This window comes from Panthera onca, chromosome D3, assembly GCF_046562875.1.
Source record: "Panthera onca isolate mPanOnc1 chromosome D3, mPanOnc1 haplotype 2, whole genome shotgun sequence".
Lineage (NCBI taxonomy): Eukaryota > Metazoa > Chordata > Mammalia > Carnivora > Felidae > Panthera > Panthera onca.
In genome coordinates, this window is record NC_138350.1 from 76,201,573 (window position 1) to 76,226,851 (window position 25,279).

At 49.2% G+C, this 25,279-nt stretch overlaps 1 protein-coding gene across 8 annotated transcripts in view; it reads right to left on the reverse strand.

The window, feature by feature from the left end:
- ALPK2 (alpha kinase 2) overlaps window positions 1–25,279 on the reverse strand; it is a 115,874-nt gene that overhangs the window by 28,689 nt on the left and 61,906 nt on the right. For 7 of the 8 annotated variants that reach the window (XM_078435188.2, XM_078435193.2, XM_078435189.2 and 4 more), the window contains 4 exons: window positions 7,645–10,870; window positions 3,939–4,086; window positions 1,468–1,595; window positions 1,315–1,350 (listed from right to left, as the gene is read on the reverse strand). In XM_078435188.2, the coding sequence (XP_078291314.2) occupies window positions 1,315–1,350; window positions 1,468–1,595; window positions 3,939–4,086; window positions 7,645–10,870 (3,538 nt within the window). The remainder of the gene's footprint in view (window positions 1–1,314; window positions 1,351–1,467; window positions 1,596–3,938; window positions 4,087–7,644; window positions 10,871–25,279) is intronic. The other variant, XM_078435196.2, reaches the window with a different exon arrangement.

Below are 25,279 nucleotides of genomic sequence, written 5' to 3' on the forward strand. Positions count from 1 at the left end.
GACACTTAACTGACGGAGCCCCCAGGTGCCCCCCAGGCAAATTTTAAGAGATTATTTATCATAGATTTCATCTTTAGTGACAGAACTAGAAAGAAAATTAATTTACAGAGAAGAGTATAGGTTTCTTTTTAAGTTAAATTCAAAAACTGGATCACTTAGAAAAAGGGATGCTTTTTATATAACCCAAATCGTAATTCTAGTTACACAAATGATTTCATTTTAACAATTTGGCCCCTAATACCACTTAAATAATATAGGAAGTGTTTTATGTATACAGCCCAATAAATATGAATTATATTTATCCCATTCTATTCTCCTTCAAAATCCCCAAATTCCTAAAACTCAATTATTATTAACAACAACAACTGCACTGAGTACTTAAAAAAATGCATCAGATTTAATACAAAAGTTGTTTCCGACTGTGTGCTTAGAAAGAAGAAGGTAATTTTTTTTCCATAGTACTGTATTGGGTATAATTAACAATCTTGTCTATAATTTCCAACAGAAAGTCTACTTAACAAAGATAAAACAGTGAAAGGAAAAAAATAAATCTTAGGACTTTCCTTTGAAAGCCCCATGTGCGATCATTAAATTGTGCTAGCTTGTGTTTTATTTGAACCATCATTCATTTTTGGGCTTTCCCACGAGCTGGGTTTTATTAGTTTTTAATTAGAGCCCAGCCTGTAAAATGTTATTTGTTCCTCCTCTGGAGAATTCAACTAATAAAATGTTTATCACCAAATAAGAAAGGTGATGAAGAAGTTATTTGAGGCTTCTTCATCCGAAAGATCAAGGGGACCGGGCCCAGTGCCAAAATGCCAAAGGAAAGCACCAAAACTCATCTTTCATTTCCAGGAAGATGCGAAGGAATGGGGTTCTCCTAGGACACCTGACTGTCTTTGGAATCTGCTTAGTGAGTCAAACTGAGAAGTAAACCGAAGCAACAAACCAGGCTGTGTCAGTGCCAGACGCTGAAAACCCGCTGCAGAGGGGCTGGACGCAAGCCTGAGGCTTAAAGGAAGGAGTCTGACCCCAAGGCCCCCACCGACACATCCTCGACAACTGCGCGCCCCAGTCTGATCTTTCATAAATACTACACCTCTGCACGTTGGTAGCCTCACGCACTTATTCCAGGCCTCGCCACCAGCTTGAAATAGCTCATGAATTGTCATTCATTTCCCAGTCATTCCTGCGCTCTCCCCTACTTGGTTGGAAGAGTCGATGGGGATATTGTTTCAACCCTTGATTCCAGGAGCGAGCTCTCGCTTTGTGGAGTGGCCCATGTCCTTGGACATCCAACTCGGGTCAGCTTACCTTTAATAGCCTGCTGATTCGCAAGTTGTTTCAGAACTAGAAGAAGACAAAGAAGAGAGGGTCTTCAGTGCAAGTGGGCATTCTGGACGGGGGCTGGGGAGGGGGGGGGGTGTCTCGTGGTTTATCGCCTGAAACGGAGAGGCTGAGGCTTACCTTCAGCGGTAAGGTTAAACTCAGCGGTCGCTTTGCCGTAACTGTTCTTGATGCAGCAACGGTAGATGCCCTGGTCCTTCTGACCGGCTTGGACGATGGCCAAGGACACAGCCGAGGTGTCGTCTGCCCTGCAATAGGGGACGTGAATGTTGGAACGCTTCATCGTTCTGAAGCTGCATTTTTCTAACACACTTAAGGAGAAAGGAACAGGTGCTTCCCTGCCCTAACATTTGGGGCTAGTGGGCTGGCTAAAGAACAAGGTCTCGATAAGCTGTTTGCATAATTCATTTTTATCTGTGGGAGATGACTGGTGCAATTTTGCTTTAACATCCTCTCTCCAAATAGGCAATAGGAATCAAAACCATTTGGGAGCCTTGGCTGTGACCTGCAGAGCCAAGAACCGGAAATGTGAATTCTGGGGGCCGTCATTAACATTTCTGCTCAGAATTCACCTCAGTTACGTTACTGACCCAGGTGCTCTGGGCTTGAAGGAGACCTGAAAGCTCTAAACCAAATCTAAACACAGACACAATACAGGACAAGCGAAAGGGGGTCTTTGCTGTAAATAAGGACCCATGGCTGAGGGTGTTTTTGAATAGGGTACTCTTCTAGTGAATACTGCCCATCCATCCACCCGCCCCAAATTATTAAGTTCCAGGCACTGTGCCACGAACAGAAAAACCAGTGGTGGTGGTGGTGAGGAAAGAGAAGGAGGAGGGGGGAGGAGGAGAAGAAGAAAAGGCAAATGGGTGCTCCCAGCTCAGTGCTGCCCAGACAAAATGAAGCCAACGTTGGTCAAGTGTAAAGGCCAGGCCACATGTCACCAGTAAATGGCAGGCCTACTAATGTACGCTCCCTACAGGGAGGCTAGGTTTTCTAAAGACATCTCAAATGGAAAATGGACCCAAAAGATTCAAATGCCAAATCTGAGCTCAGAGCAAGATGGCCAAAAACCCTACTGGTTAATTACCCTTGGCTGACAGCTACAGAAAGTGCTTTAAATGAATGATTAGTGCTTCTTTTTATAAAGCTCTAGGGAGTGGTCTTGGTTGTTTTTTTTTTTTTTTTTTTTTTAAGCCAAGCCACTTATTCTCCATTATCATCCTTCCTAAGCCATACATAAGACAGGCAGGGTAATGGCAACGTTTTAGGCTGCGTGGCCTCATTCCATCTGTCACAATCCAGTTAGGTTTTCTGGAGGGATGTTATAGAAATTACAGCTCGAATCCGGCATCACTATGGCATTTGGAGCATAATTTCCAGACGTATGCTCCAAGCAAACGTATTTGATTTAGTTATACAAAAAAACTCAATTTTCCTTCCTTTTTCAGGCTCCTTGAAACGAGATTAAGGGGACAGGACACCTCCCGTGACTCAGGGAGCTGAACGGGGACTTCCCTCAGCAGAAAGAAGCAGCTGGGGCTTGAGTTATGCCCACTGAGCCAGGTGATCTGTTTTAGAATAAGCCACACTCCCTCAGGTGTGTTGGGTGAAGCCCATGGCCCACGGCTCACGTGAACAAGCATTTATTGCCAGCCAGGCGCTTAGGGAGCCATTCGTCAGCTTTGTTCCACACGGGTACTCTCAGCAATGGTTCTCTCTCTCTCTCTCTCTCTCTCTCTCTCTCTCTCTCTCTCTCTCTCTCTCTCTCTCTCTCTCTCTCTCTCTCTCTCTCTCTCTCTCTCTCTCTCTCCCTCCCTCCCTCCCTCCCTCCCCCCTCCCCTCCTCTCCTCTCCTCTTCTAACCTAGGGCCCCAGAAATACACGGCTTTTCCCATCTCAGAAATGGTTACTTATCACCTTCAATACCTGCTACTTTCTATTACTTCATGGATTGTTTTTTTTCCCCTTGGATACTCCTTCTTAGCTTTGAAATTTGGCAGGCTAGTAGGAATTTGTGAAAGAGAAAAAACACAGATTCACAAACAGAAGAGAGCTCTATGATCTTGGGACTGTGGAACCTCAGACTAGAAGATGATTTGGCATGTTCCCCTGATTTAAAGTTATTTTTTTATGTTTTATTTTATATTTGAGCACGAGAGAGCATGAGCAGGGGAGGGGCAGAGAGACAGAAACAGAAGCTAAAGCAGGCTCCAGGCTCCCAGCTGTCAGCACAGAGCCCGATACGGGGCTCAAACTCACGAGCGGTCAGATCATGACCTGAGCCGAAGTCAGAAACCGAAATGACTGAGCCACCCAGGCGCCCCATCATGTTCCCCTGATTTTAAAAGCATCGTGACACATTTCATGATTTTTTGAGGCCACAAGACTCGGGGGTGGCAGAGCCTGAGTAAGAACCCTTCCCTGCTTTCCCTGTCTAGACCTCTGTCTTCGTTCCTTACTTGTCTTGGATACTTAAGTGAGTGGGGTTTCAGCTTCAATTTTCCTTTTTACTTCCTATCACTATTTTCTTTTAGAACTACATTGTGAAACCAGCAACAACCATGAAACGTAACCAGGCAAATATCGCACCTTCTCTGCACTTGGGCTACTGACTTTGAATCCTTTGTCCACCAGACCGTAGAATCTTCATGAATTTCTGCAAACTGGCAGCTTAATTTTACATTCCCAGAGTGGTCAGGGAACATCTCGGCTTGGATCTTTTTTAGTAATATCGGAGCTGGAAACGAGAGAGTTTCAGGTCAGTGTTCTTATAATAGTGGCAGAGAGTGGCCACAACAGTGGCCAGAAGACTTTCCCATTTTATCGCATTTAATTTTCACAGCAATCCCAAGAATGGGGATAATTATCCCCCTCAATTTATGGATGAGGAAACCAAGTGTCTGAGGGAAGATGTGACTCGCCTAAACATTCAGAAAATGAGCAAATCAATCTAAGAGAAAAATCTCATTTTGCATTACTTAAGACTGCCAAAGTGGGGCACCTGAGTGGCTCAGTCATTTAAGCGTCTGACTTTGGCTCAGGTCATGATCTCAACTTGTGAGTTCGAGCCCCGCGTCGGGCTCTGTGCTGACAGCTCGGAGCCTGGAGCCTCCTTCGGATTCTGTGTCTCCCTCTCTCTCTGCCCTTTCCCTGCTCACGCGTGCACTCTCTCTCTCTCTCTCTCTCTCTCTCAAAAATAATAAACATTAACAAAAATTAAAGTCCCAAAGTGAGATCTAGAATGCACGAAATGAAGTAGAATGTGAGAGGCTTTTTGTTTTTTTTAAAGAAGAGGCTGTGGGATTGTGGATACCTAGTCTATAAACCCTGAGCCAAATAGAGCCGTATTTAAATGATCGCCAGGTAATCCAGGTCAAAATCAGAGCTGGGGCTTAGGGAGCAGGACAAAATCCGGGTTATCCAAGTAATTGCGGTTACGCCCCCAGATATAAAAGGCAAAGCAACAATAAGATATTTAGTGAATAATTCTCCCCCATCTTTCCCCTTCATCAGCTATCTTTGCTGAAGATATCCGAGCGGATTGCAGTGATGTCTGATAGCGATTTCATCAGCAAAAGAGACAGACGTGTCTCCTTGAATGAAACACGATCAATCAGGAAACAATTCCCTGGTGTGTGGGGCGCGGGGTGGGGGTGGGGGGGGAGGCTGGGCTGAGCTCCTTGAATGTCGCCTTTTAACATCAGGGATCAGGGCACTGCAGGCCAGCTGAGTGTGTCATTCCTCGGGACAGCCACGGGGCAGCAGCACAGACAGCAGAACGAGACGAGACGGCTGGCCCCGCCAGGTGGGCAGAATGACTTGGCTGGGTTCCTGGCAACGAGGTGTCCGTCCTCGTGCAGGCCAAGCTCCACAGCACCGCAGCCGTGGTGACTCAAAACACTGTGTGATCCCCGGCCAAGCCCGCAGTCCCCAGTGCCAACGCTTTGTTTCCCCGCTACCTCAGATCCCACTGCTGGGCAGCAGTCGATGGGTTAAATGTGCCTTCTCCTCTCTCTTTGATGCCAACGTATTTAAAAGCTTGTTTTCTTCCCAGGAAGTACTAATGAGCCACTCAGGGGACAGATCCCTCCACTATAGAGTAACTGAAGACACTAACAATATCATGGCAGAGAGCGAAGATACACCAAGTTCAGTGAAGGCAAAACCCATTTCGGATTATTCGGTCCTACGCGGCTGGCTGCGTTAGGTACTGAGGCCCACAGTCTCAAACTCTCGCTCCAGAGTCTTGCCCAAGCCCGCCTCCTCGTCTGGAACTTAAGTCCTCAAGGAGCCTTCCAGCACAATGTGGTGGCAGTCTTCATGGATGGTTCTGTGGAGACCCCAATGTCCCCAAAGCTGCCAACTCTGTCCACTGCCCACTAGAAGTTCTGAACCCAGAAACCTGGGAGGATAGAGGGAAGGGCCAAAAATGGGAAGCAAAGCAAAATGAGGGTCTCTGAGCAAGAGGCCTCAGGGCTTTAGGAAGGACCCCTGTTTGTATCGGATGGAACGGGGAATGGGGATAAAGGACAGCCTTCAGTGTGGCTAGGTTCCTCTTCTGTGCACGTTCGGGTCGAGGGTTGATGGGAAAGGATAGAGCAGCCCCCTCCCACCAGGTGAGTACACAGCTGTGAATGTCCCCAAGAAAGGTTACTCAGTTTTATTTCTTTGAGTCCTCTGAGTCACGTGCTTCTGTCCAACACACACACACACACACACACACACACACAGACTCCTTCCCCCAAGGGGTCTCTGGTGTGACAGTGCTCCCCTCCCAGAATGCAGTGCTCAGGGAAGCCACGCAGTCTCTGAGAGCAAACTCTGCCAGCTTCTGCTTTTCCGGATAGTCTGTGTTCCCATAGTAACTCGGATAACCGCGGACAAGGATTCCAAATAGACATTTCCCTTAGGGTTGAAACCACTTCAGAGATCTTTTAAAATACTGCTCTGTTGTCTTTAAAGCAGTTTCAAAAAAATTTTTTTTCACTTTTGTTTATTTTTGAGAGAGAGAGAGAGAGAGAGTGTGTGAGTGTGAGCGGGGTGGGGGGGGGGCAGAGAGAGAGAGAGAGAGAGAGAGAGAGAGAGAGAGAGACAGAATCTGAAGCAGGCTCCAGGCTCTGGGTTGTCAGCACACAGCCTGACGCGGGGCTCGAACTCACAGACTGCGAGATCATGACCTGAGCTGAAGTCAGAGGCTTAACCGACTGGGCCACCCAGGCGCCCCTAAATAGGTTTTAAAACCTATATACTAGAAAACTGGTTGGATGCCCCCCAAAACTCTTCAGAAGGTAGTTTTGTATTTCCTCCTGGCTGCAGGGGGCGCTGAGGGCCTAGGTGATGTGTGTTGGGAATAATGAGCGCCCGTGTGGAGGTCCGAACAACTCAGGAAGGAGAAAAGCCCTGCCCCCCCCCCCCTTGGGGTATAAGGGGGCCCCAGCGTCGGGCTCTGCCACACGCAGCTCCACGACCTCACTGCGGGGTCTTCTCTTTTGACTCGTCCCGCCCGTGGGAAGGGAAAAAAGAGCTCTGAAATGAAAGAGGCTAAAATTTGGGTTAAGGGATGGAGCTTGGGGTCACGTGATGCACCCCCTCCCCCCTCCCCGCAGCACAAAAGTGACCGAAATTGCCAGGGCCCTGAGCCTCACGTGGCCTGAAACCTGGAACGGAGGTTTCAGAGGGCGCTTCCGACTCAGACGAAGAGGAGGGTGAGCTGGAAAGAAACGTTACGCTCAAATTCGGAAGGAAACCCGGGATTCAAGTAAGCTGCTGTTAATGACAATCACCAATTAAAAAAGAGGCTCCCAAATTATCCCTGAATGTTTACTTCCGTAAATCCTGCTTGCTGTGTGTGGTCTGTTGAATTATACTAATTAGCGACACTGATGAACGCTTCTGTTTATCTTTTAAAATATTTTTTAAAGGGTAATGAGACAGAAAGTCATCTTAATCCTACTCCCTCGATTTCAACTTACCCACAGGCAGCCTATTCAGTGATTCTCTCTCCGGATCACCTGGCAACTTGTTAGACACGCACTTTCTCGAACCCACACCTTGAACCGGAAACTCTGGAGGGGAAAGCCCAACGATCTGCATTTCAACGAGCCTTGCAGGGGATGTGAGGCCAGTGGAGCTTGAGAACCACGAGCATACAGGCCAGGCCACCATTTGGTCACTGCCAAGCCACCAATGCCTATCCAGTGGACCCTCACCTTAAATGCAGAGGACTCAGAAGAACACCAGACATCTGGTTCACAAACCCAAACGTTACCAACGACAGAAAGCAACAGCACCTCACCTTTCCCTTCTCTTTTGCCAGGTGGCTTTTTTGCGTCTTTTTCCTCCTCTGTGCATGATGCCGGTGTTTCGAGTTTAGGAATCTTTTTAAGAAAGCTTGAGCTCTTTAGGACATTTTCCTTCTCTTCCAATCTCAGCCTCAGGGCGGCCACCCTGGACAGAATTTTCTTCTTTACCCCCTCAGCTAAATGTCCACCCCCTGAGGTTTCTGGCTTCTTGACCTCCTCTGAGCCACTCCCTGCTGGTGGGGCTTTTGGGAATCTGAGGGTCTGGGCTGCCGTGTGACCGAGATTCTCTTCCCTGGTTCTTCTCCCATAGCCCAGGTTGGAGCCCTGTTGACATGGGTGCTGTGATATCTCAGGAGCTTTCTCTGAGGCACATTCACCTGAACCAGATGCCGAGGTCACTGCTGGAGAGCCAGAGGTACTCACATGCTTGGTTTCCCCAGTGCGGGGCTCCTCTCTTTGAGGTTCCCGAATTGTGTGGCTTACTGAAAAGTCTGCAGTGTTTCCTTTGGGAGATGAAGCACAGGGCAACGGAGCGAGACCACTAGAAGAGGGTGAAGGTTTCCCACACTCACTCTCAACAGCTTCCCTTTCCTTCGAGTCAGAACGTGCATATTGGCGGTTTCTGGGCTCAACTAAATCATTCTCGGGGACGTCATGAACTTGACCTGTGGAGTTGTGACTATCAACGCCAACAGATGCATGAGTCATCACTGCAAGACAGTTAGAAGGAGGTGAAGTGGAGAAAACAGGTTCTGCTTTGTTGTTTTTACTTTGTTCAGCCTCCCCTAAGCTTCTCTTACTGCCTTCTTGTATTTGACTTATTCCACATCCACTTGGAATGGTTTCCCCACCTTCGTCAGGACGTGGGACTTGCAAGATGGCGGGTTGGACTTCCAGTCTCTGGCCCATGTTCCCATCATTCAGTTTGCTCTCCTCTCTGATGATAGCCGGTGTGGATTCAGAAGGCCCTGGTGTCCCAGCCCTGGTGCACACCATCACACCTGCTTCATCCGTGGGGTCTACAGAGGATTCTACGATTTTAGGGCAGGTCAGAAACTGTTTAAAGAAGGCAGCATGATCCTTGATTTGGTTTTCCTCTCGGTTTTGACTCACTTTACTCACGTTTTCCTTCTCTCCGGTTTTGGAAGTCTCTGATGACAAATCTGTGACGGGTAATTCCTTTTCGTCTACAGGATCCACAGATGACTCCAGGAGTCTGGGCTGGCTCAAATACTGGGAAGAAAGGCTACTCCAATATGCACGGCTGGCGCGTTTTTCACTGACATGGGTTTCTCTGTTATTAGCAAGGGCCGGGCCAGACTCAGCCTGAGGACTGTGAGCCTTGAGAACATCAGATAGAGCCCAGACCCTGTCAGGAATTACGGGACCAGCTTCTAACTCCTTGCACTCAGAACCCGTCTGTGGTCTTGGGAGCCAGTCTTCTGCAATGGGAGCCTCCAGGGTTATAATCTTCAGCTTTCTGCCCGCTCTCCAAAGTCCTGGCCCACTCTCTCTGGAGCCTTCCAGGAAGATATCAGAGAGAGGTGGAGTGTGGCTCAGAGCCTGACCATCATCTTCCACGGTGGCGTGGGCCACCTTGCACACAGTAGGCCCCAGGTCTGAGCTCTGCCCGCTCTCCTCCCTGGAGTTTGCCGACAAGTGGTCCAAGGGCACTGGGTGTATTGCCCCTTGTGCAACAGCTGTCATGGGCCACCTTTCTTGGAAACCACCCTCGGAAGCAAAACTCTGTGGGGGTAAGCTCTCGTGCTGGATCCTCTGTGTTCTTTCACTTTCTTTTTCTTGGAAATCCTCTTCAAGGCTCCTATTGTCTGCCCTGTCCACAGTCAGGCTCTTATCTCCAGACTGGTTATCAGTCTGGAGAGGCCGGCTGCTACAGAAGCCCTCTACCTCTGGGAGCCGAGGAACGTGGATGGGGACTCCTGGTCCACGGGGAGCCATGCCAAAGGGCTCCTTTAGAGATTCGGTTTTGGAATCATTTAAAATATGACCCAACTGAGCATGGGAAGTGAGGTGGAGAATATTTTCATCTGGTGCCTGAGGTGAGCTCCCCTTGGGTCCATCTGCAAGACTGTTCTCGGCAATGGAAACAGGGAGGTATTTGGCTGGGTGAACTTTGGGGGCCATGGTAACTGGGGGCCACGTGTCCCCACTCTCCCTGGCCACCTGAAGACCCTTCAGATGAGCAGTGAAAGTCGTTGGCGTCTCACGAGGAAACATTACACCTGAGCCATTCCTGGCTGATGTGTCTGTGGTGTCTGGGCCACCGTTACTGGGGCCCTCGTTGCCGCCTTCTGCCAACTGCACAAAAGAGCTGTTCTCAGAACGTAGAGGCTGTTTTCCCTCAAGGCCTCCTGAGTTGCTGGGGCCGGGCCTTTCCTGGCCAGCCCGTACTGTGGAGACCGACGTGGAGGTGAAATTCTCCACCGCCGCTAAGTTTTTCCCTGTGCCCCCTTCACTGGCTTTTTGTGAAAGGTTCCAGGTGAAAACACTGGTAAAAAGAGGGGGCATGGCGGAGTCTCGCTCCTTGGCGCTCTTGCATGGCGGCTGTGGAGGCTCAGAACCTCGCGTCTGAAAAAGAACGCCCGGCGTCTTGTCATCAGGAGAACATAAATCAGATACTTCGCTTTGACTTTTTGCCAACTCTAAGTCCGCGGAGCAAATTTCGTGAGGCGAGTATTTATCAGGGGAGGCTCCGGCAGGAGAGTCCGTGGTCGGCCATGTTCTTTGGCCACGTGCTTCCAGAAGCTCTAACACACACGCTGCTTCTCTGGCCCTTGGCCCACCCCACGCAGTTTCCAGAGTGGTGATGGTATCTGTGGGTTCAGGGGAAGCAACGGAGAGAGGCTTGGGCTCCCCAGGGTCAGCGCTGCCCTCCTGGGGGAGAAGCGCTGACAGCTCCCGGGGGGACCTGTTTTCATTACTGGCGTCTGGGATGCTCAGCTCACGTCCGAGGTCTTCCCAGGAACTTCCAAGTGCGCGGTCTTTTCTGTCTTGGTTGTCTCCGTGCTGCGGGCATCGAGTGCAGCTTTCCAGCTCCAGGTATCGGGCCAATGATGCGTATTCTTCGTCGATCCCTCCTAAGTTGGGGAAGGAATTTGTTGTGGTCCCAGGAGGGGCAGACGGCTCCCCAGCAGGCTCTGAGAAGGCTGGCATCCGGCTGAGAGTGTCTCTCCCCCTGACCGGTTCCTGAATTTGCACCTAGGAAGATGAAAGAGATATTAATAGAATTGTTCCTAAGAGAGCCCGCAACTGGGCATAACTGCAACCCCAAGACTGTTAATCCTTGATGACTGTAATAACGCACAAGAAGAGTAGCAGGAATGATCGAAATCTAAACACTGGTCCCCTAACTCTCTCTAGCTATTAGAGACTTCCTGGAGACATGCAAATTTAAGCAACTGTACGTTCCAGGGGGCCCTTGGTCAAATTCCCCATTATAAGCAAAAAGCCTTCTGACAGTCCTCATTCAATGATTTCTTTTCTCTCTCGGGGCGGGGGGGAGGGGGGGGAAGATGGAAATAAATTGCATGTAAACTAGTTTGATCAAGTCAGTCACCAGAGCTTGTGGGCGTCTTTCCAGAAAGATACGTTTCACATGATCATAACAAATGAAATATGCAATGCTTGTAAAGTAGCAATGGACAACCTTTGTTCCCCGAATATGACAGCTTGCTGGTTAATAACATTACTAAAGAACGGAGAAAGTCCTGTCCTTTGAACCTGCCTTTCACGAAGTAACGAGGTTATGACGGACCATCAACACTGTCAATTATATCTACCTCAAAAAGGTTATAAAATCCTGGAACACCTCTTCCACTTTGTTTTTTTTTTAATGTTTATTTATTTGTTTTGAGAGAGAGAGCACCCACATGAACGGGGAGGGGCAGAGAGAGAGGGAGAGGGAGAATCCCAAGCAGGCTCCACGCTGTTAGTGCGGAGCCCGACGCAGGGCTCAAACTCACAAACCATGAGATCATAACCTTAGCAGAAATCAAGGGTCGGACATTTAACCCACTAAGCCACCCAGGTGTCCCACCTCTTCCATATTAAAACAGATGCCCCGTGGCAGGCAAACCATGTCCAGGAGATGTAAAAAATTCAGGACTGCTTAGGGTTGGGAGAAGAGAGAGAGAGAAAAAGGGAAGGGAGGGAGGGAGGAAGGAAGGAATCAAAGAAGGAAGGAATCTCACATGGTGAGGAGTAGACCCTGCCTGTTCTGTGACATTGGCTATTGTTTAAGGAAGCAACAAGATCTTGGACTAATTTCTTGCCTCTTAAAACTATTAGCTCATCCATTATTTCAATACGTATCAAAATTAGGTCCAGCAAACACAAAGGGAATTTCTGCTCAATTTCAGGAAGAATCTCCATCTTCCTGCCAACCCCTCAGGAGTCCTGCTTTGCAGCAGCCTCATTCAAGTGTGCAGAAACTGATAACTGGGCTTATAGAGGGGAACAGACAGCGTCTCCCAGCGTGTGACAAAGTAGACCTGGAATGTTCCTGTGCACAGTGTGGTTCTGCGTCCTGAGGCTCCTTCCCATAAACCACACGGGAGAATCTTGGTCTTACTGTCCCCCGGTCAATCCCTTCACTTACTGCCAGTGGGAAACAGGACAAGGGCATGACCACACCTCCCTCCAAGGCTGCCTGCTGCCACCAGGGAGCCACCTCTCACTCTCCTTAAAGCTAGCCTGACGTTCATTTATTTCTGATCTTATTGGCACACTAGTGCTAAAGGAACAAGAAGAAATGTAGTATAATTTCCTGTGCTATAAACTCCATGAGGGCCGGGACCATTCATCTATCCAGCAAGTATTTATGGAATGCCTCCAATGTACTAGGGAGTATCCCAGGTGATGTGGATACAACTCAGGCAATATGCCCATCTGGAAAGAGCTCCCATCCTATGTTGTATTCAAGGTCTATTACAACAACTAGCACCCAGCAGGTGCACCATAAGCACTTGTTGAAAGAATGAGTAAACGAAAGAACCGTGCCCCAGTTCAGACAGCTCAACCTGACGTCAGCTACTAAGCCTCTAAATCTGAAGGGCTTTGGGCTTTCTGCTGCTCCTGACTTTCTATTTAAAAAAGAAAATAAAAGAGGAGAGGGGAGGGGAGGAGAGGGGAGGGGAGGAGAGGGGAGGGGAGGGGAGGGGACGGGAGGAGAGGAGAGGAGAGGAGAGGAGAGGAGAAAAAAGAAAAGAGAAAAAAGGAAAGGAAAGGAAAGGAAAAGAAAGAAAAGAAAAGAAAAGAAAAGAAAAAAGAAAAGAAAAGAAAAAAGAAAAGAAAAGACAAGACAAGACTGAGTCATAAGCAGGGGATCTACTGGTTCACATCCTGGTGTTTCCAAAAAGGAAAATGTATTTACTCTCTTTCTATATCCCCCATCACATTAAAATGGAAAAGGAAAACAAGATAACTTCTGGGAAATAAGCAAGGTTGTGGGTTTTTTTTTCTTTTTTTCTTTTAGTGCCAAGAAGTTTAACATGTGTATGGTTTCACCTCTATAGCACATATAGAGAATGTTCTTTTCATTTCCTTTTTTGGTTCCGTTTTTTTTTCATAGTGAGCTGTGGTACAAATATACTGAAATATCAAACGTAGAAAATGTGGATAATTCCCCGGTCATGATTTGAGGAATGAGGGAAGACTGTCCACTTAAAAACACGGTGACCCTCTCTTGAGCCTTCTTCCTTGGCCTGAATTTCTACTACCTATGTCAGTCCTTTATTTTAAGATCTTGTCGTCACTACAGCATCATCAGTGCCAACAGACATTTATGGAGCGGCCGCCTGGTGTAGAATTCTCTGCCAGGCACTGGACAATTCTTCCCAAAGGGCTCCAGTTAAAAAGCCACTCTGTTACTTGCTGGGATGCTCCCCACCCATTATCACTTCCTACCAAACAACAGAGTTCCAGGCTGATGCCCAGCAGACACTGGCCTCTGGAAAGGGTGAGTCACAGGATGAGGAAGTCTTGATCAGGGTGAGTTTGGTCACTGGGATATATCAGCATAGCCACGGTATCATGCCTTGATTTCCAAAGCAGTCATGTGCCTGTTAAGGTGTACTCACTCCTCTCCTTTCTTGCTTTTAAAATAAAATCCCAGGGCACCTGGGTGGCTCAATCGGTTAAGCGTCCGACTCTCGATCTCCACTCAGGTCATGGTTTCGTGATTCATGAGTTCGAGCCCCGTGTCAGTCTCCTTGCTGGCAACACAGAGCCCGCTTGGGATTCTGTCGCTCCCTCTCTCTGCCCCTCCCCTGCTCTCTCTCGCTCTCTTAAGATAAATAAACTTAAAAAAAAAAAACTAAACAAAAAATAAAATAAAATAAAATCCCACTTTATTTAAAATAGCCTAGCGAAGCCCCACACATGTAAATGTGATGAATCCTTAACCGTGTAAATCCATCCACTTGGCAAACGTTTACTGAGCATATACTACACCCCAAGCTCTATTCTAAGCACTGGGAAAGCAGCGGTGAACATGACAAAGACTGCCGGCCTTTGGGAAATTATGTTCAAGCAACAAACCATACCAACGGTGGGCTGCTGATGTGAAACTCCATAAATGTGATTGGGAACCATGGGATTTTTCTCCAAGTGGAGCCTGTAACAGCCCAGTAGATACTTGTCAAGGCTAACAGACTGGGTTCGAAGGGCAGGCTCCTTGGGTGTCATTCAGAGGCTGACTCAGAGAGAGGGAAACCACAGACTCACAGCTTTCAAATGAGTCAGATCTTTCTTTTAGGAGGAGATCTCTTCATTAAGTCATTATGAAAGAACTCTAGCAAATGATTCTCCTGCTGCTCAGCTATTCTCATTATGGAGTGAATGCTGAGACTCAGGAGGTTCTGTCAGGTCAGAAAACTGTCCTTTTTGTAGTGAAAAGGAAGGGAGGGTTTGGGGCCCTCTGAGGAAACCCAGTGTGGCGGGTGAAGTGTGGACTCCTAGGCCTGGCCACCTGAGTTCAGCTTCATACAGTATTGGACCCATGACCCCAAGTAACCTCTTTTGGCCTCTCTGACCCTCTGTCCGCTCCTCCGAGGCTAACCACACGTATGTCGGCACCGTCCTGTCGGATCCCTGGCACCCCTTGACATTGGCTTCCCTGGCTCCCCGTGGGTAGAAAGCAGTGGCTAGGACAAAGAGAAAATTCAGCAACACTGATTAGCAGAGAGATGTGCTCTGGGCTTTGTGTAGGCTTTCTCATCTGATTGGTACAGTAAATCTGAGATCCTGATGCTATCGTCTCTTTTTCACTGATGAGATAAATGGCCTGGGTCCCATCAAGAGGCAGCAACCACGCAACAGGTTAAGGGGAGTTGAATGCAAAGGAACTGTTAATTGCACAGAAGAAAAACCGTAAGATACAGGGAGACCCCTCCGTCCTCTAAGGTGAGGGAGGTTACCAAGGAAGGACAGCTTGCAAGGGCTCAAACCTAGCTGGAGAAGGTGTAAACAGGGTGCCTGTAACAGAGAGGTTCGCTGGGTTAACCAGGTCTGGAATCCCTGGGAGGGCACCAGCCAACCCTTCCGGACACCAGCGGGGAAAGAGGCAGTCAGCCCTCGGTGAGGCGGGAGTCTAGACGCTGGCAGGGGCAGAGCGTGGGGCCTTCAGAGTGGGTGGGCTACATGCGGCGGGGGTAGGGACAGGGAACGGCAGCTCTGTGTATGTGGGGCCCCAGGTGGCTTGTGGAGGCCACACAAGGGGCTTGGGTTGGTACAGACAGGAGGCCTTCGGAGAGGGGGGCCGTGCAGAGCTCTGGTTTCTGGGTCGAGAGGGCTGCAGGAAGGTCATCACTAGGCCAAGGCTACAGGTTTGCAGGTGGGCTCTGTTCTGAGCCTCGTGGCTGAGGCCGACTGTATGGGGTGAACACACACACACACACACACACACACACACACACCCTGAAAATGTCACCCTCCTCCCGCAGTGTCCTTCCAGTGCCCTCTGCTGAGAAAGCTTCACGCTGGCCTTACTTGAACAGACAAATGGTTAATTGTGCTCTCAGAAGCACACACGGAAAGTTTCCTTAGGAGCGGAGAGGCAGTAAACTGGGAGCTGATACGTGAGGTCTTGATGTTTCAGGGGTTAGAAATCCCTCCAAGGTCCCACAGTCGATGGCAGAAGCCGGACTTAGAGCCAAGTCCGGCTGGCTTTCCAACTCAAGTTTTCCAACAAGAGACCTTAAGGCAAACAGCACCCAGAGGCTGGGAAGTCCCCTTCGTTTTAAAGCTGGAACTTCTGGGCTCCTGTGACACTTTGGGTACGAAGACTGCAACGGTCCTGATTCCATGCAACGTGATCACCTGTTTGTTTGCCGGCTTCCTCACAAGCTCTACGGGCACGGGCTCTGTTAATTCATTTCTGAATTTCCAGAACCCTGGCCCATACTAGGGGCTCCATGAATTTTGCTGAGCCAATAAACATATGAATGACTACAAGGAGAGGATGTTGCGAGCCGAATTTAGTAACACCGCCAAAGCTGTTTTTGAAAGCGGCGTTCAGCCTGAAAACCTAGCCTCTGCTTGCACAGCATTTTCCAACCCCCTCTCTGTCAACGGGGCCTCCTCGGACTCCACAAACACATTGTTTCATTCGCTGACCTTTCCAGAACTTTGGCCTCCCAAGCACGTCTGTCATGGAGCCGCCAGCGGGGTGTGTTGTCTTTTCAGCCACTCCGGGCTGTGCAGAGGTATATTCCCCTTTGTTAATGAGAGTGTCCCAAAGGCCAACAAAGCACACGACACGAATTGGAGTCGCTAACAATAGAAGGTGGTATGAGACAAGATCCCTCTTCTCGGATAGCTTCTAATCCAGCTGAAGAGACAAGAGGTACATGGAAAGGGTAAATAAGAATCCTTGACAAGTTGAGCGAAGGGCCAAATGGATGGGATTTAGCTATCACTGCTGCTCCAGGAGAGGAAGGGAGGTCACCACCTCTACCCCGCGACTGCAAACCCTGCAGCACCCAGACCAGACGCTGCATTCTTTGTTACACGTATCAACTCTTAGATACTTCCTGGACGTGTTCCTGCGGCCTCAGGAATCTTCTCCACTGAGCAGAACGTGGCAGATGTGGCAGGCGCTGTGGTTAACTAACTCAACAGCATCCCCGACCCCCTTTGCCCTTGCTACCTCCAACCAAAAGAACCGGGAAACCACATACTCTCCCATAGCTGGATGCGTGGCTAGATGGGGCCAAGGGGTCGGTTCTTGCCCGTAAGACACGAGGGGAATTCTGCTAAGGGACTCCTCAGGAGGCGTTGCTTTCCTTATAGAAGGTACCGATATGGCAGGTGCCTTGCCTACGACCATCCTTCTTTCTGTGGTGAAGAGTGATGCCTGGTACTGAGCTACCACCACCTTCCAGCCAAGAGGCAACCATCGCAAAAATGACCCCCAACCACACTGCGGCTGGTGGGGCAGAATGAGAGAAAAGACCTGGGAGCTGGCAGGTCATTGCATTGAGTCACTGCAGCCACACTGAGAACTTCTACCCTGACTTCCGATGAAGCGCACAGCACAGATCCTTATGTCCGAGGCTGGAATAGCCAAGTGTCCTGTTAACTGCAGCTAAAAGCATTCCTAATGGATAGGAGAGGAAAATATATTGCTGGGGGATAAAGGAAAAGGCATGTGGGGTTCGCCCTGGAGACCTTCTGGAGGCATCGGGTGGCTCTGGTGACCCTGGGTAGAGATTAGCTTAACGGATAATGTCACAAAGGGCAAGGGGTGTGGCTCCTGGAAAGGGGACTCAAGGGGCTGGTCTAAATGCCAAGGGACCAAAAAGGCCTGAGGCAAGGTGAACTTGAAGTTGAGGGAGGGAGGGAGAATGGGGAAACGTGAGAAGACAGTCATCCAAGGAGAGGCCAAGGTTCTAAAGGCCAAATACAACCACCTGGGGACAGGAGGGTCAAGCCACTTAGTTCCTTGCTTCACCTGGGAACACTGTCATAGGCAGATGTGTGCTCTCATGGGATAATTTTCTTTCTCGAACTCCTGTTTCTTTCTACATGTCTTCTGGATGTGCTTTCTTATCTGGACTAGATATAAATAGCACATGTTCTTCAGTGGCTGTCTACACATCATCAATTTCCCCCTGTGGTTCCAGGAACCTTTAAGTGGGACCTTCCCCACTCCTAACCATCCTGGGCTGCCATGGCCTCGCCCACGGCTCACCTTTCCCAAATATCTGCTGAGCCCTCACTACAGGCACAGCGCCACTCAGTCATTCGTCATTCGATAGAGCAAATCCATACCACCTGGGGCGGCAAAACTGAAATAGCCCGGTCCCCAGCCAGAGAAAGCTTCCAGGCAAATGAGAATATTTCAGGAACTTGATCTATTTTTAGGAGTTGCCCGGTTGCCCAGAAAGGAGCATCACTTAAAGGCTTTGAATGTCAAAAGAACACACAATAAACTGCAGGACGCTCATCTAAAAACCTCACTCCGACAACTGATGCTGAGCTCATTTGACCAACTTTTCTTCATTCCATTGCCTCCTAGGAGACCAGAAATCTCCAGGCCGCTGGCCTTACAATCCTGTCCTGATTTCTTGGAAGAGTGGCAGGGTATGTAAAATGTCAGTTTGATCTCTCATTGGGAGATTGGCTTATTGGCTGGGTTCCCGAGACAAACGTCCTTTCCTACGGCTCAGGGACTCTGTACATTCAGTGGAACCTTTGCCTGGGAATATGGCGGGAGCGGAAGACCATTAGCGTGGGAGCCAGGAGCTCCCCCTGTTTATTGTGCCGCTCAGGTGATGTGAGGCAGGTGCTACCACTATGACCAATCACTAAGCCCTGTGGAGCCCTTAACACGGGGCAGATCCCGTTCTTAAATGCTGTACGTATGCTAATATAGTCAATGTTCATAGAATGCCGTAGAAACGTATGCCTTAGGGACTCTGGGTTGTGTAAGGTTAAGGGCAAATCTACCAGCTCTCCCAACACACAACAAGACCTGTATATAGTATTCAACTGCCAAGTGCCATGAGTCAGAAAAGCAGCCTTCATCCTTCCCTGTGTGTGTCTGGAACTTTGCTGTGCGATCTGCAGACCTAAGGAAGGCAGAGTTGGGAAGGCCGGTGATCTGTCTCGAATTCCATTTCTGAAGAGTCTCTCTGTTGTTTGCTGTCTTGAAGACACTGGCGCTGGATGAGGAGGTTAATGGAAAGTGGAACGGCATGGACGGAGGAGTGGGCCTCAGGAAACCCAGCTGCGGTCCTGGGTCCACTGAGCCGTGGCAAGCGGCTTTGGAGAAGTCACCGGGTCTTTCCGAGGCTGTTCCTTTCAGAGTAAAGTGAGAGGCTGGAGAGTATCTCTTGGTCCTGACGGCCTTGGTTGGCCCTGACGGCCTATCACCCTGCTGCCACGTAAACAGGACAAACATTGAAATGGGGCTTAAACCTCACCTTCCCCTTGGAACCGGATTTCCCTTGGGCTCAAAAGGCTTCCCGATCTAATCCTCTCTGTGAACTGTGACAGGTGTTAGAGAAGAAGGCACAGCCTATGGTACCGGATCCAGAAGGTACCAGTGGGGACCCCAGAGAGGGCCAGGGAGGAGCCTGTGCTGGTCACTGCAGGGCCCCATGTCCTGATTCTTGTCCTTCATAGCTTCCCCTCCCTCCTCAGTGCAGCCAGTGCCCCGTCTTCCTGGTAGGCTGTACTGAGCCAGCACAGGGGCCCTGAAGGCCACCTGCAGAGTTCTGGAGGCTCACAGATCTAGTCCAAGGCGATGAAAATCTTCACAGCCACAGAGCAGAAGGCCAGGAGCTGTCCGCCCCCAGCTCTGCTCATCCTTTTTGGGGTTGAGAAAAGTCATGGCTTCTTCCCCCCAAGTCTTGTTTTGCCTACACAATTTTGCCTGCAATTTCAGAGGTTTCCAGGCCGCCTTGAGCCCACCGATCTCCTCGTCAGGGCCCACGGGCCACGGACTGAATTCCTGCTGTAGGTGGTGAGCTAGGGGTGAGTTTACAGGGGTTGTTTACTTCCCACAGACTGAAACTTCTATGTAGATTTCAGATGGATAACAGCTGGGGGGGAATTAAGCCTTAGGTTCTAGGAGAGCATTTTCAAATCAATCTCTCTCTTTACAGTTTCTAGAATTTGTGAGCAAAACCAAAACCAACGTAGTTGCAGTTACTGTACTCCACCGACAATAATACACGGTACAAAGCCAGTTCTTGTAAACTTCAGAAACAGGAAATACTTGTCATGGTTACAACTCTACTACTCTGCCTATTCAGCATGGCTTCCCCGTGCACAGCAGTGATGGCACCTGGCACTTGGAAAATCTGAATATAAACATAAATAGAGGCAGGTCGCTTGTGCAGGATGGTCATTACCACAATGGGTAGAAAATGCAGACTCGGGGCTCGAAGAGTCCCTTCTCTGCCGTATGTCTTTCCTAGTAAGTAGCAGGATAGCTCTATGTCCAGGTTGGGCATCTGGTTAAGCAGAAAATGTCCCTCCAGAGAGTTCAGTTCTAGAAGGGTACAGATAACCAGCAGGCAATACAGCTACCTGATTAAATTCAGACACAGCTTTGTTCACAGGAGAAACAAAGCTTCCTAGGTAATCTTATTCGACTTGGAGTAGGGCACACAGCAGGTGCTCAAAAAATAGGTCACGTTGAGGGCCGGCTGGGAGGCTCAGTCAGTCGAGTGTCCAACTCTTGATTTTGGCTTGGGCCATGATCTCACGGTTCATGAGATTGAGCCTCACGTCAGACTCTGTGCTGGCAGCGTGGAGCCTGCTTGGGATTCTCTCTCTCCCTCTCTCTCTCTGCCCCTCCCCCGTGTGTGCACATGCACTTTCTCTCTCAAAAATCAATCAATCAATCAATCAGATGGAAACTCCAGAAAGGAATGCTGGAAAAAAAAATAGGTCAAATGAATGAAATCCATCCAATCTGTTCTTGGTCCAGTGTTGTTTTTTGTTTGTCTGTTTTTTTTTTTTTTTTTTGCCAACACAGGCAGGAAGGTTTTGCCTCTTTGGAGTATGGTTCTCTTCTTATTCTCTGTTGAGATGTTGATCCACTACCTGGAAAGTGGGCCAAGTGTCCTGTGCCTTGGTTCATATGTATTTTCTGCTAAAATAGAAGTCTTCATCTCTAATAATTTGCTGCTTGGTTGGCCTTGGCCTTCTCTGGATCAAAACTGAAGCCATCTGGTCTTTCTTTCTTCCTTCCTTCCTTTCTTTTTCTTTCTTTCTTTCTTTCTTTCTTTCTTTCTTTCCTTCTTTCCTTCCTTTTCTTTCTTTCTTTCCTTCCTTTCCTTCCTTCTTTCCTTCCTTCTTCTTTCTTTCTTTCCTTCCTTCTTTCCTTCCTTCTTCTCTTTCTTTCTTTCTTTCCTTCTTTCTTTCTTTCCTTTGGTTCCAGACGCAGACTATCCAGAAGACATCAGCATACTTTCACCCATGAGCACCAGGCACCGAAGATAGCAATGTCTGTGTAACCGTGGGCACAGAGTTGTCAAGTTATGATGTGCAGCTGAAGGGTTAAGGTTAAAGCACCCGCACTGTAAAGACGAAGGGAATCAAAGGCAGGCCGGAGAGCAACGACGAATATGGTGATTGGACTAGAAATTCATGGAGCCATCAAGATCCACTTTCCCCTTGTAGATGGGAGGAAAAAGAATGCATCAGAAAGAAGTTTCTGGGAAGCTCAAGTTGTTAGGGACATGCTGTGAGATCCAAGGAAGAAAGGCCATGTCTGGGATTCAATGCAGTGATTTGAGCTGGAAAAGCAGAAAATAGGCTGAGCTGATATTTGCATGGATGGTGGTTTGAAAATTCATGTATATTACTTCCCATATGCATGAGTAAATGCAAGCTCTGTAGTTTTTCCTCTGGCACTGATCTTGTCTTCCTCTTGAGCTCTCACTCACATGGAGGGGTTTGGAGGGCTGAGCGGAGAGCAGGCTTTCTCTCTGAGGAGGCCTGCCTCGGATCTGATAACTCAAACGTTCCCTTTGGGAAAGCTCAGGCCCTCGGTTCTGCCTGGTTGTGACCCAGCCCCTTTGGCAGCTGGCGTCTGAGTTGCCCACATTGGTAGATGGGTAGTGGGCTATTCCCCCCGTCCCAAAATGGAAGCAGGGGAAGATCTGCTCTCATGGTTTTCCTCAACTTATGCGACGACCATCCTGATGCCAGGACACGTGGAGTCTGGGTGGACGTGCCCCTCCGGGCCCTGACTTTTCATCACAGCGTCTCCAAGGGCGCGTTCGAGGGCTGCATACCCTAGTCTGAACCCTCACAGGCTCCCACTGATTGACTGTGCAGAGATAAGGCTCCCTCATCTATTAAGAAGAAAGGAATTTAGAAAACTCCTCTCTCAACAAAGGCAGACTAAACATTATGGTCCTGCCTAAACAAAAAATAAGAACAGACACTTCTTTCTTCTGTTTGTGTTCCTCAGCACAACCCTTACGACCTCACGATCTTCACCTCACCCTTGAGGCAATTCTGAATTTCCTGAGCTACTCTGGAGGTAGGTCCTGGAGGCAGAACTGGAAAAACAACCAAAAACAATTTTTTTCTGGCAAATCCCTGTCCACACCATTGGCGACTGTTACGAGTTTCCTGGAGTTACGGAAACAAAGGATCACCGACCGGGTGGCTTAGAAAGACACGCATTATTCTCTCAGATCTGGAGGCCAGAAGCCTGAAATCAAGATGTCCTAGGGGGCATGGCTCTAGGGAAGAATCCTTCCTATCTTTTGACCTCATCTTAACTAATTATATCTACAAAACCCCTAGTTTCAAATAAGGTCACGTTCTGAGGTTCCAGGTGGACATAAATTTGGGGGGGGACAATTTTTGACACACCATGGCAACCCATTCCATTCCTGGCCTGGCCTGTTGGCCTTCCCTGCCCACGGTCTCCTGTTTGCTCAGTGGTGAAGCTTTGTTCCTTGACTGGGGCGGGTGTGGATTTGAGACTAGGAAGGTTTGGAATGATGTTCTAGCAGCAGGATAATTAGAGGGAGGCTGGCCCTCTTCTGGAGTTTCTGCTGGCTTCTGCGGTAAGCAGTCTGTCAGGAGGGTGGAATTCAGTACAACCGAGGGTCTATCCCTCGTCACTGCCCAGCTTCTGGACCCCACAATCAGTGCCAGCCACTTCAGAATGGCCTTAGAGTGACCAGTCCAGACATTCTCCGATCTGCTGCTGGAGAGGCAGTGATTGGGGAGTTCCTTATGTTTGTTGTCAGAATTAGCCCCTGAGCTAGAAATGTAAAAGACGAAGGAGCAAACAGTTCTAGCCATGGTTATTTTCCCATCCAGCACCATCAGTCTGATGGTAAATGTGATGTACTTGTTTTTCAACCATCAGTTTAAAAAAAAAAAAAAAATGCCTGAAATCTCAAGGCAGCATCAAAATACCTGTGCTGACTCAGAAAGATAATTTTTCAAGCATCAGCAGAAAAGGGGAACTTACAGAATTTGCAATTTTACCTCCCACCCGCCCCCACCCCCTCCTCGGCTCTGCAAATGCGGTGGAGGCAGCAAATTGGAGGGGGTGGGGGAATGTGATCTTTCGTGTTTGTCTCGCCTCCCTAATGAGATGGTAATTCAGTTGAACAAATACTGTTGACAGGCACTGTGTTTGTTCTGGGCATTCACAGATGAATCAGACCCAGAGTCTGTCTCCACGTGGCTCACGGAGTCACAGCCCAGCTGAGCAAACACACAGCTGTGCTGTAAGGTGAATGCTCGCAGAGGGATGGGACTAAAACGTTTTTAAACGTTTTAAAACGAAATTACTTCTCCTTTCGGGGAGAGGAGAGGAGAGACAAGCACATCAGGGAAAGATCCAGAACCCATTTATTTGCTGCCTCTGCATTTACAGGTATTAATTCTTCCATTCCTTTATTCAACAAACACTTATTGAAAGCTCTCTCTGAGCCGCGACTTGTCGTAGCTGCCGGGGAAAGAACATCACCAGCTGACGACTTTCTCGGAATTTACGGTCTGCGTAAGGAGGCAGACAAGGTCCAGGAGGTCAGCGAATGTTCTGTCGGGAGAGAAGGCCAAGGAAACAGCGTGAACAAAGGCACTGGGGCAGGCAAGTTCCCAGGTGTCCGGAATGACCAGGATGTGGGTAAGGGCAGAGTGAAGGGGGACAGTGGAAAGAGCCGACAGCCTGGTTCTGGAGAGTTCTTCACGTTATGCAAAGCGTTCAGGTTTAGTCCTCTAGAATGAGCGTCCACCAAGGTTTGGCCGGGGCCGCGAAGGTGTTGTTTTCAACAAGGGAATGATATTCCCAGATTGAGGTTTCAGGAGGATTGTTGCAGGAGAAGAGAATCTTGTGTATATTCCCAGAGGTTGGGAAGGATATGGCTGGAGCCTGAAGAACCCTCACCATCTCATCAGTGATGCTGAAGGCCCAATTTGGAGAAAGACGTCTGACCCCCTTGCCCTGAGAACTGGTCTGAAACTGACCCCATGAACTCAAACCTAAAATGGAAGGAAGAATCTACGTAGCATCGTGGTTGGGGCTGAGGGCCCGGTGTCGGGGCAGACTCTGTTCAAAGCCAGGCTGTACCACCTCCTGACCCAGAGCCCCGACAGACACAGGATTTATCTTGTTGGGTTGTTGAGATAATTAAATAAGCTAACCCACTGAAGTCTCGGCACAGTGCCTGGCACGTACTTATACTCAGTAACATCAGCCATTATTAGCTGGTGGGCAGGTGAATGTGCTGGACGAGGGCGGACGGGCAGGGTGGGGCACACCTTCCGGGGAAAGCCTCTGTGGCCCAGAAATGTGGTCACGGGAAATCCCTGGGAACTTACTGGCAATGTAGGATCCCAGGCCCCTCCCTAGACGCAGGGAATCAGAAGCTGTTTCCAACAACTTCGCCGGTGATCTGCACGCACGAACAAGTGTGAGAAGCATTACCCTACACGAGCCCACGAAGCTCGAGGGAATGGGCCAGACACTCCCTGCCCCTGGGGAGATGCCGATGCTGAGTCTGGACCTTCAGACGTTAAGCCCGTAGACACCTTACGAGGGAAACTCACTTTCAAGGGAGAAGCAGTCCTCCCCGCTGCCCTACCCAGCTTCCTACTCCACATCTGATTTCCCAGGCCCAGTAACCTGTGACCTCAGAGACAACTGGAATGTGTCCCCTTTTGTCCTGACAGTAACCTGATAGATGGCTCGCAGGGGTGGGGTGGCATGTTAGTTTCAAAGTGACACAAGAGATGCAGTGGAGCCTGCCCAACAAGCAGGGCTGGCCGCTTGCCAACTGGGACACTAAGGCCCTGGCAGTCGGGGGCTACCTTAGAACTTGGCATTAAAAGTAAAGGCTACGTGGGGTTAGGGCTGGGAGGCTGGAGGGGCTCGTGGGGTGACAAGTGTTGCTGTTTGCCACTTGTTCCAAAAGGAGAGACCATGGCTCGGAATATATGGGACACAGGAAGCAGCCCTTTCCTTTAAAAATACAACCACCTAGGGGCACCTGGGTGGCTCAGGTCATGATCTCACCGTTGGTGGGTCTGAGCCCCTCATTGGGCTCTATGCTGACAGCTCGGAGCCTTCAGCCTGCTTTGGATTCTGTGTCTCCCTCTCTCTCTCTGCCTCTCCCCTGCTCA